Source organism: Macadamia integrifolia, chromosome 6, assembly GCF_013358625.1.
Source record: "Macadamia integrifolia cultivar HAES 741 chromosome 6, SCU_Mint_v3, whole genome shotgun sequence".
NCBI classification, from domain to species: domain Eukaryota; kingdom Viridiplantae; phylum Streptophyta; class Magnoliopsida; order Proteales; family Proteaceae; genus Macadamia; species Macadamia integrifolia.
In genome coordinates, this window is record NC_056562.1 from 34435612 (window position 1) to 34456451 (window position 20840).

Below are 20840 nucleotides of genomic sequence, written 5' to 3' on the forward strand. Positions count from 1 at the left end.
TTTGCTTATTTTGAAGGAAAAACACTCCAAGTCTCTAATTAACCACATCATCACACATTTTAATTTCCATTGGATTTCTATAAGATCTACACATTCAAAGCTTAGGAAAAGTAAAGTTATTTCTCCAAAACCAGGTAAAATTTTCAGAACAATTCGACAGTTACTGCCAAACAAATGTGCAACTCTAAAACAATGTCATATCCTAATATTTTTGCATTTTTATGTTTTAAGTATGTTTATTAACCATAAAATAAGTTACCCACCAAGTTTAACATCAAAATATGACCATTTGACCACCAAGACAATTAACTGAAACAAACAAAAAAAATACACCATTTCGACCAAAATTTTACCAAAACAAAACAAAACTGGTGTTTTTGAATCCACCGAAACACCGAAACGAAATAAGATTTCGAACCTTGCCTTGAACCAGTAGCTACTCATACGTCATTTTACCTATTGTGCATTAGAGGAGAGGCAATAGTTTGGGCTGGGCCTGGTTAGGGCAATCAAAGCCTGACTCAACTAGTAACCAATGCAGATCATGCTTTATGGAGCTGGTCACTGCAGTCACCTCTGTTAAACAGTGAAAATTAATTGAGTGGGGTGGGGGAAGGGGGTCGGAAACCAGATTTCATGGCTTCCCTGTGTCGCATCTTTCTAAGAAATAGTTGTCACCTCTCTCTCTCTCTCTCTAGCAGAATATCATGTTCTTGGGTAGCATGGGTCAAGTGACATTATATTTGCTAGTTTCAAAGAATCAACAATCTTTACCAATCAAAATCCGTCCATCAACACCAAATTGGAGGCTGGGGTTAGAGGAACATTTATGTCCCAATATATAGTCAGCAAGCATTACAACTCTTCCTACACGAGCCGTAATAATCAGGAGAGCCAATCATGTACACAGGATTCCTCTGGCATTCTCCCATTGTAGCCCATTGGGGACAACTGTCTTCTTCATCACTGCAATCAGTGCTGTCCGATTCAGATGAAGACTTCTCAGTAGATCTCAAGTGGAAACTTTTGGTGGCTAACCACTGGTCCCCCTGGAGGACTGAACATCTGGAATAGTAGCTGCTCACATCAGGGGTTGTGTTGGGGTGGAGACTGAAGATGAGCAATGCATTCCCTTTCACAGGCCTCACAGAGAAACTGGTTTTAGCACAATCAGACCAAGTGCTGCCCCCCAGATAAGTGTGTTTGAACTATAGTAGACACAGATCATTTTTATCAGTAATTAGAGAAAATGTACTCACGTATGATGAGTGTCAAATGCAGAAAGGATCAAAATAGTGGAGATTTGAGATGGTTTCTTTTTCGCTTACCTCTGATTTGGGGAATATAGTCTCACCACCTCGAGTGACATTAGACAGAGACAACACCACTGTTGCTATCACAGGCTCATCTACTGCCAACCTGCTTTTATCATCATTGTGATCATCAGGCTGTTTGATCTCTTCAATACCATAATGCAGAACCTTGAGAGGCTTGCCATTCTCTGAAGATGAACAGAATTCAGTATCAACCTCACTACATGCAACACCAAACAAGCATGCCAGCTTCTGAACAAACAGAATTGCTATACCTTTAGGAAGAAAACTCCAGGTGGAAATTCTGTCCTCTATACTTCCAATTGTATCATCCTTCAAAGTACAAAAAAGCATATAAACTACATCCTAGAAAACAAAACTAAAAAATAGAAGAAAATGAACCAGCTCATGATAAAAGCTCCAACAGAACTACTAGCACGGTATAATCCAACCGATGACTTGCTGTAATTCCACAGGTCACTAGACAAGCATGATGTGGGCCTTTGAATATCTTCACTTTATGGTAATGAAAAAGTGGACCAACTCATAATAAATGCAGAGTCAACTACTCGCACCTTCTGTGCAGTCGATTTCTGACATACTCCACAATGCTGAAATATACCGTTTGCTTAACTATCAAATAAAAAGTACAGATCAATGGCCTAAGAATCAACGACAGGCCTCGGCAATGGTAAGGTTGCTCCATTGCGACCTGGTGGTCTTGGGTTCGAATAGGAAAACAACCACTGTGAAGTGGGGTAAAGCCTGCATACATATCTGCCCATCCCGAGACCCCGTACAGTCTCATGCAATAGGCATGCTTTTTTTTTTTTTTTTTACTCATATAGAAGCATAGACGCTTTTCATAAACTTCATTGCTAACCTTGGGATGAGGATAACAGAACCCAAGGTTCCACAAGAAGCAGAAACTTACACTTGAAGATTGATAGCTCCTACATAAATTTGGTTTGTGGCAACTAAATAGTAACTTAATGATCAAGCATCAACTTACACCTACTGATAAATATGAGACTAAGATAAAGCATCCATGTAGACGAAAATTACAGTAGATAAACAGATTTGTATCGATAACTGAAAGGTACTATCTTGATGGCCCTCCAAATTTATTACTGTCAAACACATACTGTGATACTGCATTATAGTGTCTAAACAAAAGTGCCACACTTAAACAAATATCAACTTGCAGGGCACAAAAAGAATCCAACCGTACGGAAGAAGTAGAAGCATGGAAACTCACTGAAGCAATATCTGTGGCCATCCCAGAACTTGAATTTAGACTGCTTGTTACAGCATCTTTTGAATCGCTATCATTTGGTAAAGACCTTTCCACCTTCTTCTGTGCCTAGACGCACACACACAAAAATAAAGAATTGAAGGACCAGGATAACACAATGATTTGATATACAGGCACCGTTTCCAAATTCCAGGTTCGACACCTAAGCATCTGCACTTCTAGTACTCCCAGCAAACCACAACGAATGGTCTTTTTTTTTTTTTAAACATTTTTTTCTGTCCTAAATCATCTGTCCATTGCACAAAATAATGAAAAGGATTTAAGAAGTCTACCATATTACCCCTTCTAATTTAGTGCTTTTCAACATTTAGAAATAAGAGGGTCGGAAATCTCACACTGGAAACTACATTGGTAAAATGCTTTAAACCTTCCTCCTAAAATTTGAGATTTTTAAAAGTGGATGATGATCATGGGACAGAGCGAGTAATAAACAAATAAATAACAGTAATGGAAAAAAGAAATAGACAAAATAATAATAAATTATAGAAGTCATAGAGTTGCATGTTAGCATAATATAATTCACCATAAAGCATATTGGCAAACCCCTTACCCTTATGGAAGCCTTTGTGGAATCAAAATTAACACCAATTATGGAAGCCTTTGTAGAATCAAAATTAACACCAAAAATAAAAAATAAAAAATCCTTGCACTGTTTCTAACACATAATTTTCTGCTATTTAGGCCCAAGTGACAACACCACACCAACCCCCCCCCCAAAAAAAAAAAAATAAATAAATAAAATAAAATCTTGAGGCCTTGCAAAAGCATGTCTAAGACATGAGTAAGAGGCTTACACCTCACATCAAGCTGCATCCACACGTCTGCCACATTGCTGAAAGCATTGTAATTTGAATGTGACAAATTGATAACTTACCAAAGAAATAAGGTGGTCACACTCCTCATCAAATAGAAAATCTCTATATAAGAACACCCTATTCAAGCAAGAAAACAAAATATGGCGTGAGATTGTTAAACAAAGAAGACAACTAGTACTGATGGAAATAAATCATCAGATAAGCTATAGAGTTCCTTTTTTCTTGGTCGTTCTAAAGCACCAGTTTGAAATGCTTAGTCCAGTCCAACCAAGGGGAAAACGATCTTAATCAAGAGATGAACAGTTCTAGTTCAATCATATGCATACTCGAACAATATCCCCTCATATCGAAAAATCCATGTGACTGGATAACGAAGTACCTGACCTTGGTCGCCAAGAGAGTTGTATAACACGTGATGGGTCAATTCTGGTGAATTGCATAGAACGACCCAATTGTATGGTGGCATCTTGTTCCACCTGCTTAGTTCTCAACTCCTTCCTGTAGCTGCATTGAAACAGCCGCCAACAGAAAATGTTACACATCAAGTGTGGATTCTTAGTAAACCAACAACAATTTCTCACATTTTTGGGTGGTGTTTTTAGCAACTTACCTTTAAGATATAAAAACTAAACACCTTATGGTCAGTGTTCAGAACTTGAACAATCATAAGAAAATAATTCCAGAAGGGACCAAGCAGCCCCAGAACATGCATGCAGTAACTACCTTTTGACTTTTATGCTACATATATATTTGGTAACTATAATAACAGGTATTTTAAATTATTTTTTTTTTTGCTGAATAAATAAATTTATACCCAAAGCGAAAAGAAAATACAAGGGGAGGAAAAAGGGGGGAGGGGAGGCTTAAGCCAACAAGGAAGAGCCAACCCCAGGGGGATCAAAGCAAAAGGCAACAACAAGAATAATAAAAAAAAAGACAGCAAAATCAAACCAGCAACCATCATAGGGCCGAGAGGACCGAACCAGCAACCAAAGCCACAACAAGGGAGGGGAGGGAGAAGGCCAAGGGGAGGGGGGAGGGGTTGGGAATTGGGATAAGGCTCCAGGAGGAAATTATGTGGTCATTTCTAGCGGGTGGGGAACCAGCCGAGATCGAATGGAATTGAGGGATTGGATTTTAGAGGTAACATCAAAGTAGATGGCTTTCCAAATCCTTTCCAGGGAACGGGAGTTGAAAGACCATCTGTGAATGTTACGTTCCATCCAAATATGGGAGATAGTAGCAGAAAAGGCTAACTTACTGATGCGGCAAAAATTGACCGGACGATCTTCTCTGCAGTCCTTGATGCTTTGGCCAACCTGCACAGAAGAGATGACAGGGGAGAGCCGGGCTGACCTGACGGGGGACTCTCCAATGCCTAAGTCAGATCTTTCCACAACAGATGCACAAGAGAGCTTTTCTAGTAAGGGAAGTGAATGATCGATCCCCTCGGATGGAAGCTTACCTTGGTATTTATAGGCTGCTGATAGAGGGCAAGTGGGAGACGATTGTGAAGAGTTCTGTTTAGGCGTGGAGTCCTCAAGGGGAGTGGCTCTGTGATTCTGGAAATATTCCCCTCTTAACTCGGAAAGGCCAATCGTGTGACGTCTATGATGACGTGTAGTGGATAGAGTCTTATCCTTCGGAATAGGGATTACGTTCCTTGAATGTAGGGGTGGACGAAAACAAGTTTCTGGAAACCTTGTTGTTGACGTCGGGCTGAGGTGGCAGCACGGCCTGATGGAGGCCGAGGTGGCAGCACGGCCTGATGGAGGCCGAGGTGGCAGCACGGCCTGACGGAGGCCAAAAAGGCAACACGGCCTGATGGAGTCCGAGGCTGAAGCACGGCCTGATGTAGGCCGAGGTGGCAGCACGACCTGATGGAGGCCGAGGTGGCAGCACGATCTGCTAGAGGTTGAGGCGGCAGCATTGCATGCTGGAGGCCGAGGTGGTAGCACGGCCTGATTGAGGCCAAGGAGGCAGCACGGCATGGTTGAGGCCGAGGTGGAAGCACGGCCTGATGGAGGCCGAGGTAGCAGCACGGCATGATGGAGGCCGAGGTGGCAGGTCAGAACTGTTCAGGCTTGCATACACACTTCAGTTGTGCTGAGGAAGGGGACATATTTTTCCTCTTCACCAGCCCCCCGCTCTAGCAGTTCGAATCGACCTGCTAGAGCATTTAATTCGATGCGAGATGCGCTGCTTCACTTTCTCAGCCGAGGCTGCTCAACGGTTTAAGGACGTGGCTATCGCTTGTTCGAAGGTAAAGGAGGCAAAGCGCCTTCATGGGGAGCCATACAAGATCACAGGCCAACTGGAGGTCGAGAAGAAATGGCCCGATCTAAGGAGGACCGTGCCAATGATGTCGGGTTGATAACTAGAGGCCGGAATAGGAGGTTGCTAAGCAGCACAATGCCAACGGCAACTTGAAGGAGAATGATGTTCTCTAGGAGGAGTTGTCCGAGACTCAGGGAGCCCGCAAGGAGGAGCTTGCAGCTAGGGTTGGCGAATTGGAGAGGTGACATTGGCCTGAGCTGCAGACGAACGAGGTGGCTGAACCCTTAGGCCTATCAGAAGTGGTTAGATGACGTTAACATTTCTTCGTTTCAGGTCGGCTCGGACGATGCCATCTTGTTCATTCTGAGTAAGATGCTAGGCTACAATCTGACGGACTATGAGCAGCGCGTTCCCATCCATGCTACTTTGGTGCAGCTCTACGGCTCGATCGATGTTGGTGAAGAGGTGATCCGACTCGAAGGATTTTATTGTGCTGAGCTAGGCTCGTGGATTAGCCCCCCGAGATTAGCCTTGTACATATATATATTTATGTAGATGTCTCCTTCGGTAGTGATGTACTTTGAGGGCTTTTTCCCTATTTTTGGTGAATGAAAAATTTATTTTGATGTCTTCACCTCTAGTATTCTTGTGCTTCTTTCTTTATTTTCTTGTGCTTCGGGCGTGGATCGAAATGAGTAACTTTTTGGAAGAATAAGGACAAGTGCAGCTCTCTGAGTGTGGCCTTGAGGCGTTAAGCCTTGAACTAGCCATAGGGGTGCCGAGCTGGGGCTCAATCTTTTGATTTGCCTTGCGTTAAGGTCTTTTGTGGTGCCGAGTCGAGGCTGGGGCTTGCACGCTTTATAACCTAAGGTCTTCAGGTGCCGAGCCGTGCCCGGTCTTGAATGCCTTAGTGCGTAAGGGCTTGAGGTGCCGAGCCGGGGCTCTGGCTTGAATGCCTTAGTGCGTAAGGGCTTGAGGTGCCGAGTAGGGGCTCGGGCTTGTATGCCTTAGTACGTAAGGGCTTGAGGTGCCGAGTTGGGGCTCGGGCTTGCATGCCTTAATTCGTAAGGGCTTTGAGTTGCCAAACTAGGGTCTGGTCTTGTGTTGCCGAGCTTGAGCTCGGTCTTAGTTGCTGTCGAGCTGGGGGCCCGGTCTTCGTGCCTTACTGGTTAAGGTCTTCGAGTCGACAAACTAGGGTCTGGTCTTGTAGTGCCGAGCTTGAGCTTGAGCTTGAGCTTGAGCTTGAGCTCGGTCTTAGTTGCAGCCGAGCTGGGGCCCGCTCTTTGTGCCTTGCTGATTAAGGTCTTTGAGTCACCAAACTTGGTCCTAGTCTTCTGATGCCAAGCTTGAGCTCGGTTTTAGTTGCTGTCGAGCTAGGGCCCGGTCTTTGTGCCTTACTGGTTAGGTCTTTGAGTCGCCAAACTAGAGTCAGGTCTTGCGGTGCCGAGCTTGAGCTCGGTCTTAGTTGCTGCCGAGCTAGGGCCCGGTCTTTGTGCCTTACTGGTTAAGGTCTTTGAGTCGCCAGACTAGGGTCTGGTCTTGTGGTGCTGAGCTTGAGCTCGGTCTTAGTTGCAGCCGAGCTGGGGCCCACTCTTTGTGCCTTGTTGGTTAAGGTCTTTGAGTTGCCAGACTAGGGTCTGGTCTTGTGGTGCCGAGCTTGAGCTCGGTCTTAGAAGTTGTCGAGCTGAGGCCCGGTCTTTATGCCTTGCTGGTTAAGGTCTTTAAGTCGCCAGACTAGAGTCTAGTCTTGTGGTCACGAGCTGAAGCTCGGTCTTAGATGTTGCCGAGCTGGGGCCCGATCTTTGTGCCTCATTGGTTAAGGTCTTTGAGTAGCCAGACTAGGGTCTAGTCTTGTGGTGCCAAGCTGGAGCTCAGTCTTAGATGCTGCCGAGCTGGTGCCCGGTCTTTATGCCTTGCTGGTTAAGGTCTTTGAGTCACCAGACTAGGGTCTGGTCTTAGATGCTACCGAGCCGTACACAATCTTAGAAGAGTCAGATATTTGCGAGAAGCTTCATAGCATATTGATGTGTGGTATGCACTTGGGACAAATACATTGCTTCAAAATAGAATCTAATCTGCTCCGTGATAAAAATTAAATAACAGCTAAGGTGCTGATAGTATAAAATCTTCAAGACTAACACCTAATCGAGGGGATTTCAAGGCAATCTACTGATAAAAGTGTCTATTGGCCTCAGTGATTTGGACTATAGGCAGCTGTTCAACTGGCTCGGCACGGGTCAGGAGGCTTTCATCTCGGCAATCAACAATTTCTACTGTACATGCTAGGCTCGAGCATGGTTTCTTGACAGATTTTATGAAGTTTGCATAGCATTCCCGGGATTCCTTCTGGCTGGACTTGCATTCCCCAACTCCATTGCTAGCGGGGAATTTGACTTTCATGTGCTTAGTGGACATAATCGCCCCAAGGCCATTGAGACCAGGTCGGCCAAGGATTGTGTTGTAGGGTGAGGTGATCTTGGCAACCATAAAAGAAACCATGGTTGTGGCTGTCTAAGCTCCTTGTCCGATGGTTACAGGCAGGTCAACAACTCCCTCTAGCTCAGCTGGCATGCTTGAGAATCCGTACAAGGGTCCTGGGGCTGGTTTTAAGGCCTCGGTGCCAAGCCCCAGTTTTATGAAGGCTTCGTATGACATAAGGTCAATGGAGGCTCCCGTGTCCACTAGGACCTTGTGGAAAGGGTGGTTGGCCACCACTAATTGAATCACGACAGCGTCATTGTGAGGCCAGTTCAACTCTTCCAGATCTCTGTCAGAGAAAGTAATGGGTGGATCCGTTTTGAGGGCTTTGACAGGTTGTTCCGTGATGCATACGAACTACGCGTGTGCTTTGGATTTTCTGACTGATTCTGCCGTAGGTCTGCCCATGATTGTTAGGATGGCCGGACCCACGGGTTGGTTGTAGTATGTGACAACTCGGTCCGTGGCTGGGTCCTTGGATGGCTCGGCCTTACCTCGGCTCGGCTGGGCATCATCTCTCCTCAACTCGGGCTAGTTCTCACCATATTTCTGCTTCAAATACTGGTTAAGGTATCCGGCCTTGATGAGCTCATCAATTTCCCTTTTCAGAGACTTACAGTCTTCAGTGTCATGTCCATGGTCTCGGTGGTATCGGCAATACCGGTTGGGGTTCCTCTCTTCTGGTTTACCTGCCATTGGCCTGGGCCAGTGAAAGTAGTTCTGATTTTGGATCTCTAAGAGTAGGTTTGTTCGAGAACGATCAAGTTCATATCGCTCAGGTTTAGTTATGTCAAAAGGCCGATCTGTTATATTTTTCTTCAGCTCACGAGAGTCGTCCCTAGGTCTCAGAGTCCTTTTCTTCTTCTCCTGCTCCTGATCACCCCTGTCAGCTATTCCTCGGGCGGCCAGAACTTCCTCCATGTTAGCATATTGATTGCACCGTCTCAATAGTTCGGGCATCGTTTCCGGTAAGTCGAGGGCCAGGGACTGAACCAGATCAAGGTGTATTACCCCGTTGCACAATGTGCTATATGCCACTCCTTCCGGTAGGTTTTTTTGCCTCCAGTGTCGCCTTGGTGAATCGGGCAAGGAACTCCCTTATAGTCTCCCTCGCTCCCTGCCTCATGTTCATCACGTTTTGTGTAGTACAGCAGATGATCATAGGGATCTGTGGTGCTGTCATATCCATTAAAGACAGGTATCACGAAATTTGAGGGCAGCTCGGCGTCAATCAGTTCATCGCACAATGCATTATGGGCAGGGGTTACAGTCATGTCGGCTGGGTGCCCCTGCCTCTGCATTCCCTCTATTCGCTCAGTGAGTCACTGGATGCAGCTCTCCAGGTCGTCTCTTCTCTCCTCAGCTCGGCCATCCGGGAATCGACATGCCCCTTCGCCTCTTCTGGAGCTTCTTCCTCGGCCTTGGTGATCTTGCCGTGCTGCACCTCTGGTCGGCCAGATGGGAGAGCCCTGACCCGGGTGGGGTCGATCTTGCCGAGCTGGCCTCTGGTAGTTTTCACATTCTTCTCTGTGCGGACGCGCGCCTCTACTGAGTCTTTGAGGCGACAGTTGGCGTCTTCCTACCCGGGGTGGGGATTTATGAGTATCATGTGTCTCTAGGCTCTGGTGATGTTCGAAACGACGGGCTCTCCCGATCTGGGCAGGGACGGGACCTCGCTTGTGCCCTTAGTAAGAGAGCGCGGTGGTACCGAATGAACAGTGCGCGAAGTTTTGTCCAACCCCCTTCTTGCTGTTGATTAAGGGGTGACGCTGTTGTCAGGAGATCCGTCATTGGGATGTCTACTCAGAACAAGCCTAGGCGGCTGAGCTGAACTAGTGCGTGGCACTGGAAGTGCCGAGCCGAATTGACGCATGAAATCCCTCACCAGTGCGTTTGTAGCTAATACCTACAACTGCAAGCTCTGCATCTGTTCTTCCATGTTCGGGTGAGTTACCTGGGCCGATGGGACATGGCGGGATAGCTGAGGGTTCTGCTCGCGCTGATCCCCCTCTCCCTGGGCAACTTGCGCATCGGGCCTGGTTTGCTGGGTTCTTGTGGAGGGGTCTCTGCTAGGACGTTTTCCTGCTCTGCCACTCATGAATGGGAACGTCCAAGTGGTACTTCGTGAGTGGATCTTGCTCGCGTTGTCGTTGAAGAAACGACCTTCTCACTCCTTAATTGCATTGGTCCAAGGTGACTTCTTGTAACAAATTCCCACAGACGGCGCCAATCTGATGCGGAAAAAATTGACCAGACGATCTTCTCTGCAGTCCCTGGTGCTTTGGCCGACCTGCACAAAAGAGATGACAGGGGAGAGCCAGGCTGACCCGACGGAGGACTCTCCGATGCCTAAATCAGATCTTTTCCACAACAGATGCTCAAAAGAGCTTTTCTAGTAAGGGAAGTGAGTGATCGATACCCTCGGATGGAGGCTTACCTTGGTATTTATAGGCTGCTGATGGAGGGCAAGTGGGAGACGATTGTGAAGAGTCTTGTTTAGGCGTGGAGTCCTCAAGGGGAGTGGCTCTGTGATTCTGGGACTATTCCAAGAATATTCCCCTCTTAACTCGGAAAGGCTAACCGTGTGACGTCTATGATGACGTGTAGTGGATAGAGTCCTGTCCTTCGGAATATGGATTACGTTCCGTGAATGTAGGGGTGGACGAAAACACGTTTTTGGAAACCTTGTTGTTGACGTCGGGCCGAGGTGGCAGCATGGCATGCTGGAGGCCGAGGTGGTAGCACGGCCTGATGGAGGCTGAGGTGGTAGCATGGCCTGATGGAGGCCGAGGTGACAGCACGGCCTGACGGAGACCGAAGAGGCAGCACGGCCTGATGGAGTCTAAGGCGGAAGCACGGCTTGATGTAGGCCGAGGCGGTAGCACGGCCTGATGGAGGTCGAGGTGGAAGCACGGTCTGGTGGAGGCCGAGGCGGCAGCACTACATGCTAGAGACCAAGGTGGTAGCACGGCCTGATTGAGGCCGAGGAGGCAGCACGGCATAGTTGAGGCCGAGGTGGAAGCACGGCCTAATGGAGGCCGAGGTAGCAGCACGGCATGATGGAGGCCGAGGTGGCAGGTCAGAACTGTTCAGGCTTGCATACACACTTCAGCCGTGCTGAGGAAGAGGACATATTTTGCCTCATCACTTACCAATGGTGTCGCAAATGGAGAAGCCAGCAAATGTCATGTCAACCCAAATACATTCCCTCTCAAAGGGGAGAATGGCCCTAGGAGAAGGCCAGTAACGAGCAAGAATAGTTTTCCACACCAGGGTGGAGAAGGGACAAGAGAAGAAGAGGCGGGGGATATCTTCTTGACCGAGGGGGCAGAGGCAACAGGAAGGGTTGGCCTGGATGTGACAGTGAATAAGGAAGGACTGCGTGGGAAGGCAATTAGAGAGGCATCTCCAGATTGTGAAGCTGTGATGGGGAATATGGCCTTTAAACAATATATATATATATATATATATTTTTTAAGTTATCTACAGCATTTTTCTTCTTTGTAGACAAATATATATGGAATTGCTGTCCATAAATCAAATATTCTAGCATTCTGATTCAACCCTCTTTTTTATTTTTTGGGTGGGGGGGGGGGGCAGGGTGGGAGGCTACAAAGACTTACAAGAAGAGAAAACCTGATAGATAGAGGGACTCCATTTTTATCATTAAAGCCTGGTTTCCCATCAAGCATTGGCACCCTCTGGTTAAAGCATAGGCAAAAATACATCGTAATTGACGTCTTTTCCATTATATAACCATTGAGATGATAGGGAATTAAAATTTAAATTGAACATGAAAACTAGCCTTCGTCTAAACTAATTGACTGTAAAAAAGCAATCCCGTCAAGATAACCGAGGCAAGGGACACAAAAATTTTACACCATGCTAATTGCAATATTAGCTGTCCAGATCACGAAACCAATACAGCCTTCATACAGGATTACGGTGAGCCTGGAAACTAGAGTTTTCTCTCTCAAACTAAATTGGATTAGTTTCCATGCATTTCAGGCAAATTCCCAAAACTTAGCCAATAACAACACTCTAATCTTTTTCATGGTTGATTACCCGTGCCAGAAAAACACCTCACAGTGAGTGTGCTACCACACACACCAGCCACCGCAATCTAGAACTTTCTTCACACCTTTCAGTATAGTTCATGTTGTTCTGTGTTTTACCTCAGTTGTTCATTGCATTGAAATTTTGACGTTGCAATGTTCCAAGTTGCACTTACACCAGTATGGCATCCGCACTAGTTCAATAGCTTTAACCATCTTCTTTGCAATTTTTTAACCATCTCAAAAAAAGAAAAATCCAAAAACAGTAATGACGATGCTGCCGATGAAGATGATAAAAGGTGACAACATTTGCCTGAACTAGAAACAACTGTTTCCACAAGTAAATTCATCCGGCAGAACCCGATTAAAGAAAATATATATTTCTGTTTTGCTCTTAACGATAAAATGTTGTTCAAGAATCGCTTATGGCATTCTAGCAAGAAACACGAATCAAGAACAGCGAGAATTCCACCATGCGCGCAAACTCATACTTTCATGGGGAATTTTTTTTTAAAATACCCAGAAATATAAGATGAAGCGGATCTTCAATTGCATAAGTAAGATTAAACAGGTACTCACCTTACGGCTTGACAGCTCCAGAAAGATGCACACAGAAATGCCAGAAGCAGAGGAACTGAAAGAAGGGATGCCATTAATTAAGGACAACAAGCTGTCACGGATAATTCCAAACGATCAATTCTGATCAAATTGGTAAACCAGCAAGCTTTGCGAAGAAAATGAGGGTTCAGATTTTTTTCATTTTCTCCTGCGCCCTCTCTGGTTCAACACTTCCAGCTCCCCATGGGGTTTTTTTTTTTTGTTTCTCCAATTAAAATAATACAAAAATCAATGAATCGGCAAGGCTCTGTTTGGTTGGAAGGAAAACTAAGGAAAACAATCACACGATTTTTTTTTCTCCTGCGCCCTTTCTGGTTCAACACTTCCAGGTTCCAGCTCCCCAATTTTTTTTTTCCCTCCAATTAAATAATACAAAAATCAATGAATCAGGAAGGCTCTGTTTGGCTGAAAGGAAAATAGACGGAGACAACATTAATCAATAAAAAAAATCTTATAATTCTCCCATCACATGATTTTTTTTTCTTTGATGGGAAAACGGGTGTGAAAAACCGCGAAAAAGGGGGTGGATTTTTTTAAGCATTATTGGACGAAAGAATAGTCTAGATTGGACTCGTCTATAGTGTGCACTACAAAGTAGTGCAGAGCTAAGGGTTGGGAGCCCTCAGACATGCAGTCTAAGGTGCTTCCAGCCCTTGGATTTGCGCTACACGCCATATCGCATGATAGAGGATCTTGGTCCAAGTAGTCTAGGTTAGGGAGGCCGGTGACATACTCTGTCGAATCAGCATTTTCTTTAGCATGCTTCATAGGACTCACATGGTATGCAGCTTGCTTTGGCAAACACAATCCTGGAAGAAAAAAATCTTTGATTAGGTATCGAGTTCTTATAGTTTCTTATAAGTTGTCTTTCTGCATAGTCAAGAGACTCCTTTATACTCAATTATATAATCTTGATAAGGTCTTATGTATGGGGAAGAGGTATTTTAAAGACCCAAATGAAGGTAGTTTAGAGCCCACTTAGAATTGTGAAAAAGAACATTATAGCGTGAACCAAAACATTGCTCTCTGACATTCTTTACAATCTATAAACTGCGAACATTATAGAGTGAACCAAATCAAGTTTGACTGGCACTCCAGAAAGTGCTAGAGGGTTCGACTTTGACAAGATCTATTTCCTTAAGTATATGTGAGTGACCAATCTTATAGTTCTCTCTCTCTCTCTCTCTCTCTCTCTCTCTCTCTCTGTGTGTGCAATTGAATGCAATTTGAAAAACGCAATTAATGTGATTTCACCTCAACGGTTATGCACGTTAAGTAAAATTAAGACTATTTTAGAAATTTTGTTTTTACTTTTTCTTGCGCTCCATGAACAATAATTAACTTCGGGAATTAAGTAAATATTTTTAAACTTGAAATTAATGAATGTAAAATAAACTTTAGACCTTCTTATTTTGTAATAAATGATCTTATCTAGTGAATCTAGATAATTTCCGCAATAATTTAATGCTAACCATCTAATTACTTATGAGACTATTTACTTGCATAGAAAAATAGTTTTGGTGCTTTGGTGGCATGTAATTACAATGAGAACATGTAGTAAGATAATGGAATGAGTTTCTTCTGCTCACTTAGCATTCAATCCGATGGTCAATCATCCCTTTAGGCTTCGTCTCATTGCAGCTAACAGGAAAGGAAAGAAAGTGAAGTCAGTTTTGAAAAAGGGTAAAAAAAAAAATTCATTAGCATGATTATGTAACCTACTTAAATTTTTACCATGTTTTGTAAGTATACAATTCTATGCGATGGTTACTCGTCTTCTTTTAGAACTTAAAAGGATTGATAGAAAATTTCTTTATACATTTTGTACTCGATGTAAAAATAATGATTGGATCACCCGCAAGTCAGTGCATTGCCAAGTGGATGGATCCCCAATGTCCCCAGTCCACGTGTCAATTTTGACTCAATTAGAATTAATCACATGAAAAAATCATAAGAGGTACATTATTTGATGGGAGAGACCAATGGGGTTGGTAGCCTAGTGGTGAAAATACCCTCAACCTATCACCGCTAGAGTCGGCTGATTGTGGATTTGAGTCTTGGCATACCACACCATTGCCCATTGGTCCTGCAGAAGTCACTTGCCGTACGGGACTTGTCCAAAACAGATGAGCCCACCCACTAATTTTGTCCATGGGTTACAAACCACAAAAGTCAAGTGGACGTACAGTCCTTAACAAAAACAAAAAAGCAAAAGCAAAATCAGAATATAAGCCTAGATTGCTTCTTTCTATATACCTTCAAACAAGTGCAAGGCATAAAATTGAACTCCAAATAAAAGTTGCAAAGATGAAGAAAATAAAATTAAAAGAAAGTATCTTGCGAATGAAACAATATACACATTCCAACAACAAACATCAAATGGCAAACCCAAAATGACTAGGTCTGGGAATTGCCAAAGTTTGGTGATTGTGAAAATAGCTCTTTACAAAGGAACTTTGCCTTTCAGATATACTTGATTTGGCTCAAACATGGCAGTGTGATCCAAAATCATGGAAAACGGACGAGCTTATTCACAGCTGAGTCCATAACATCTACGTTTCTCTTCAGCATCTTTCTAAAAATGTGGTTAGGAAGCAAACAAAGAGAACCCCATGATCATTGTACCCAACGTTACGGTTTTTTTTTCCTTCCTTTATTTAAATGATTAACATAAAATAAAGAGTGAAGAGAAAAAGCAACACTTCAATCTTCAATTTTTCATTATTAGCTATTTGAAACTCATGTAAGTGGATTGAAGACAAATAGATCATTGGATGAATGCACAAGCACAGTGATGAAAGGATACAACTGCATAGCTAGATTTTCAATGCCCTTCATTTCCTCATTTAACCTGTACCAGAAAAGTGGGGTAGGCAGTGGGAAGAATTGTTAAGCACAATTTTTTAAGTTGAAATGACAATTGCTCTATGAATGGAGTAAACAAGGAAACCACATAAGTAGCTTCTTGTTGGCTTTTCCTGAGAGTGATCGACCTAGAAACTAGAATGGTTAAATATAAGTGGGGCCAGGAAAATCAAGGACTTTCAACCTTATTTAAATCAATTTAAGAACTATTTGTGAGATATATTCTAGTAATAAAGGAAATAAACTGAAATTTAGCTGAATATGAATAATTATGTACATGCCCATTTGGAATCTCATACTTAATCCTGATTCCGAGAGCTTTGAAACCATACAACGTACGCTATCCCAACTCTTCTCTAACTGCCAACCAACCTCAAATTAGCATGGATTTTACTACTTCTGAGTTCAAACTATTGTTCCAAATCACTCCCACAACTATAAAGCAGACTTCCTAGTCCTGACACATAAAAAATAAAAAAAGAGGAAAAAAAGGGAGATAAATAAGTACCTGAGACATGAATTAATGTAACGGTTCCCCTTAGTTGCTGCATCAAGTACTGAATAAGGAACAAAAGAATGTAGACACAATCAGGAAAGTAATAGACACGAGTTCAGAAATCTGACATTCTTTCCTCCCTTTTTTTTTTTGGGGGGGGGGGTTTGGGGTGGGAGAGAAAAAGGTACTAGGTGAGTCATGCTGAGAATTTTAGACCACAATATTGTTTATATACTTACCATCATACTTATGGTTTTCTTACTGCTGAATTTAAAAAGGATGGATCAGGGAGATGTACAGATTTTCTAAGTCGAACAGCATGGCATACTTCCATAAAGAGCATATATGATCAAATCTGATTAACATCCTCAAGGAGGATTGTCCAATTAGTTAAGATCCAAAGGTCTTACACACAAGTCAACATTGTAAAAAAATATCTAGGTAACTTGATAAGCAAAGCACAACCGGGAGGCCTAATCTACAATGAAGTATAATTTATGGATTATATAGATATGCCAGATATAATTTACTTTAAAGCTTTATCCTAGCTTATCTCAAATGTAGAATGACTGAAATTTCTTTTGGCAATGAAAATGCAACTTTCTAACACCAAAATATAGATAGCATGCTGCAGTTATAGATGTTAAACCATACATTCCTTTTCAAACCATAAATTCACTACGAGGATGCATGCCGCAAAATGATATCAGCTCCCACAATGATTGATGAGATGAGAACTACTCTTAAACACTAGAAATTACAGAATTTGGGTGTAGAGTTGGACAGAGTACCACACATTAGGCATTATTTCCATCTTCATCAAAGATCCACCCAACTTGATGGAGTTACATGAATCTTGCTATCCATTCCATTAAATTAAACACCATATTCCCTGTGCCTCAAAATCCTTCTCTCGTAACTTCAATACAAGTTGATCTCAACAGTTCCTCACCCTTAACAACCTCTAACTTAAATCAGAGTGCTCCTACCCACTGGATGTGATTACGGCATTCTGCGCTTGAAAAAATAACTGTACAACAGGTTTGGCTATGGTTTTGAACAATCAAGGTGATGAAGCTATCATCTTTGTCGTAATCAATATACATTTTTGCACACAGATTGGAGGCTCCCAGATTAATTGGATGTGGATTCTGATTTAGTTTTTATTTTCAGAGCTCCTATTCATTAACTCAACATTGTCATCTTCATCATACCCATTGCACAGGCAAGCTTTTACTTAGCTACCCAATATTCTGCTCAGCAAATATGGCAGATCTTACTACAATCACTTAATGTTTCACCTAAAACTGACCAGTATACGCAATCACCTAGTAGCCCAAGAGCACATCTATTTCAGCCACATCGCAAATTTTAGCTCCTTCAATCTGAATCAAATCACTCCTCTGTATTGAAGCATCCAAAGACCTCTATTAAACATGGTCATGCCACCTCAAACGACTTTCTTGTAACTTATCATGTATCAGAGCTACTCCTAAATCAGCTCTAATATGATTATTCATTACTTTATCATTCCTAGTTTTGTCATACATCCATCTCAACATCTTCATCTCAGCCACATTGAGTTTATCTATATGATGCTTTTTAACTATCCAACATACCGCACCATATAGAGCCGGTGTATGGCTGTCCCATAAATTTTTCCTTTAAGTTTTCAAGGAATATGTTGATCACACAACACTCGAGATGCACCTCCCCACTTCATCCACCCTATTTTAATTCTTTGTGCAACATCATCCTCTATATCACCCTCTTTATTTATAATTGATTCATCTCTATGGACTCTATCATAAGCTTTTTCTAAGTCAATAAAGACCATATGGAGATCTTTTTTACAATCTCTGAATCTTTCCATGAGTCTCGTAAGTATATAGCTTGTGTCGTGGATCTTCTTGGCATGAAACCACAATGGTTTATCGTAATAGTAGTTTCTTGTCCTAGGCGAGTTTCAATAACTCTCTCCCATAATTTCATAGTATGACTTACTAGTTTTTTCCCATATTGTTATTGCAACTATGAATATCACCTTTATTTTATAAACTGGAACCACAATACTTCTCCTCCATTCATCTGGCAATTTCCTTATGCTCATAACTTTATTAAAAAACTTGATTAGCCAAGATAAATCGCAGATTCCTAAGTTGTTCCACACTTATTGGGACCCCATCTGGACCTGGTGCCTTGTCTATTTTCATTCTCCTCAAAGCTTCTTTTATTTCAGGCACCTAATTTTCCATATATATCTATGACATGTGGTGTCTTCAATTACTCAAAATGTCTTCATTTAGTAGGTTGTAGAAATAATCTTTCCATCTCTCCTTAATATCCTCATCCTTTAATAATACTTTACCATATTTACTTTTCATACATTTAACATGGTTGAAACTTTTACTCTTCCTTTTCCTCATTTTAGATATCTTATGGATAGTTTTTCCCCTTCCTTTGTGCCTAGATTGTTATAAAGATCTTCACCCTTCCTTTTTCACAATCTTAGCTTCATTTGTAGCCAATTTATACATTTTTAGATCCTTTGCATACTTAGTCCCTTGCAATGTCTTAAAACTAGCTTTCTTAGTCTTAATGGGTGCTTGAACCTCATCATCCCACCACCAAGTTTCCCTAGAGAAAAGGTGGATTCATTTCGATTTGCCTAGAACACCTTCAGCAACCTTTTTAATACAAGCAACCATCTCGTTCCACATCGTATTAGTTTCTCCATCAAAGTCCCATTTTCCTTGTTTGACCACTTTATCAGTAGATTTCAAAGCATCTCCATTTAAGCTCCACCACCTTCCTAGTGCAAATAATCTCACCTTTCTGATGAATTTGCATAGTGACGCACATCTCCATGACTACTAATCTATGTTGTGTGGTTAGGTTTCCCCCTGATATAAACTTGTAATCCTTATATAACAATCTACCAGACCTTCTAGTTAGGAATAAATCTATTTGGCTACCATGATGCCCACTTTTGAAGGTAACTAAATTTTCATCTCTCTTTATAAAATAAGTATTGACAATAGATAGATCATAAGCCACAGCAAAATCTAAAACTAAAATCCCCTCTTTATTCATCTCTACAAAACCTTATGCTCCAATTACACCTTCATAGACTCTACGATCTTTCCCAACATGTCCATTCAGATCACCCCCTATTATAATCTTTTCTCCTTGACCAAAATGTTGCATTAATCTATCCATGTGTTCCCAAAATTGTAACTTACTACTTTCATCCAATCCTAATTGGAGTGCGTAATAACCCTATCACCAAATATTTTAACATCCACATCATTTTTTAAATCTTTATTCACTACTATGCCGCTTCTATTACTTTTATCCCCGTAGACTAAAGTTTAAAATCATCTAGTTTCTTGAATACGCTATGTTAATCCTTCTTCTCCTAATAACATCTATCAATTATAGACTCTTACCTGTTAAAGAACCAATATTCCAAGGTTCTAATTTAATCCTATACTTTTGGACTAGCTTCTTTACTCGCACTCACCCACAATCCGTGAACCCTTGTAATACAGAAGTAGGTTACAAGTAAACTACCCCAGCAGTTTATAACCCCAAACAAAAAACTCAAGACCCAAAAGTTACTCAAGACTAACTAGCAATAGACTAGGAAACAAGAGAAGTAAGACTAGCAAATAAGCCCCCAAGGATACAATAGCCATACAACAGCAAAATCAGCCCAAAACCCAACCCAATAGGAAAGAGAAGGACCTACGATAAGGCTGGAGAGAGAGAGGTGTGGCTAGAGCTGTGGGGCTCCAATTGAGCTGCAATCTGGGTCGATTGTAGGGCCTAGGGAGGGTACAAAAACCCCCTAAATATGAAGAGTTTTTGACAGCTGGTTTGAGAGTTATGTGCTTTTTTGATTTTCAGGCCTAGGAGAGAGAATTCTTTAAGAACTGTAGTAGGGCTGCTAAGGCAGCAACAAGAAGAGGATCGAGTGATCCTTGGGTGGTTGAGACCACCCTCTAAAAAGGCCAGGCAGATCAGAGATCAAATGGGGAAGGAAGAGGAGATCGATCTCTCTCCTAATTTCTCCATGGGTGCTGGTCGGTTCTAACTTTTAGGATGTGAACAGGTCTGATTTTGACAATAGCAGTAAACAGTAACAGCAGATAATAACAGCAGCACTAAACAGAGAAAAGGAAAGAAAAGAAACAAAACAAGTGTGGGCAGGATTGGCTATCTCGGCCCGGGCATCTCACCCACAACTATCCCGGCTATTTAAGCAATTGACTGCAATCATTCATTATTCAAATCTCAGAGTTGAGAGTACAAAAGCTCTTCTATATATAGAGGACAGATTAACAGTTATACCATAACTAGGAGATAGACTCCAAGTAGGATTAAACCTTACATAATAGGAGTTAGATTCCAAATAGGACTAAACTAAAACTCCAACATGGATTACGTAACTAACTAGTCGTTCACTAATAGGGAAATCTAAACTGACTAAAAACTGAAATAAGAAAGAAGATAGACTCAAAACAGGACTCTAACTAAACTAATGAATTAAATCCCGTTAGCCTACTTTCTACCCATAGTTGCCAAGGCTTTCCCTTGTGTTTTGAC

The 20840-nt window shown here is 42.4% G+C and overlaps 2 protein-coding genes across 4 annotated transcripts in view; both read right to left on the reverse strand.

The window, feature by feature from the left end:
- Window positions 1-742: 742 nt before the first annotated feature.
- Window positions 743-13072, reverse strand: LOC122080624 (probable prolyl 4-hydroxylase 6). The gene is made up of 7 exons (XM_042647418.1): window positions 12833-13072; window positions 3828-3947; window positions 3503-3560; window positions 2572-2676; window positions 1589-1646; window positions 1329-1501; window positions 743-1208 (listed from the first exon to the last, which is right to left on the reverse strand). Exons 1-7 carry the CDS (start codon window positions 12904-12906, stop codon window positions 846-848), a joined length of 951 nt encoding a protein of 316 aa, XP_042503352.1. The 5' UTR covers window positions 12907-13072; the 3' UTR covers window positions 743-845.
- Window positions 13073-14328: 1256 nt separating this feature from the next.
- Window positions 14329-20840, reverse strand: part of LOC122082546 — a 15580-nt gene continuing 9068 nt past the window's right edge. Inside the window, exons 3-6 of one of the 3 annotated variants that reach the window (XR_006141339.1) lie at window positions 16245-16293; window positions 16036-16096; window positions 15678-15722; window positions 15100-15446 (exon numbers count right to left, since the gene is read on the reverse strand). Coding sequence is in view for 2 of the 3 variants with exons in the window: in XM_042650181.1 (XP_042506115.1) it covers window positions 15380-15446; window positions 15678-15722; window positions 16245-16293 (161 nt within the window). In the remaining variant the exon portion in view is untranslated. Of the gene's footprint in view, window positions 14513-15099; window positions 15447-15677; window positions 15723-16035; window positions 16097-16244; window positions 16294-20840 lie in introns of those variants that run through there. The other 2 variants (XM_042650181.1, XM_042650182.1) reach the window with 2 other exon arrangements.

What these genes read in the sequence shown, in the direction of transcription:
- LOC122080624 (XM_042647418.1), bottom strand. Translation starts at nt 12,906, where the DNA reads ATGGCATCCCTTCTTTCAGTTCCTCTGCTTCTGGCATTTCTGTGTGCA. An exon ending in CAACTCTCTTGGCGACCAAG is followed by an intron (nt 3,561 to 3,827) that starts GTCAGGTACTTC and finishes TTGCTTGAATAG; the next exon opens with GGTGTTCTTATATAGAGATT. An exon ending in GTGACCACCTTATTTCTTTG is followed by an intron (nt 2,677 to 3,502) that starts GTAAGTTATCAA and finishes GTGTGCGTCTAG; the next exon opens with GCACAGAAGAAGGTGGAAAG.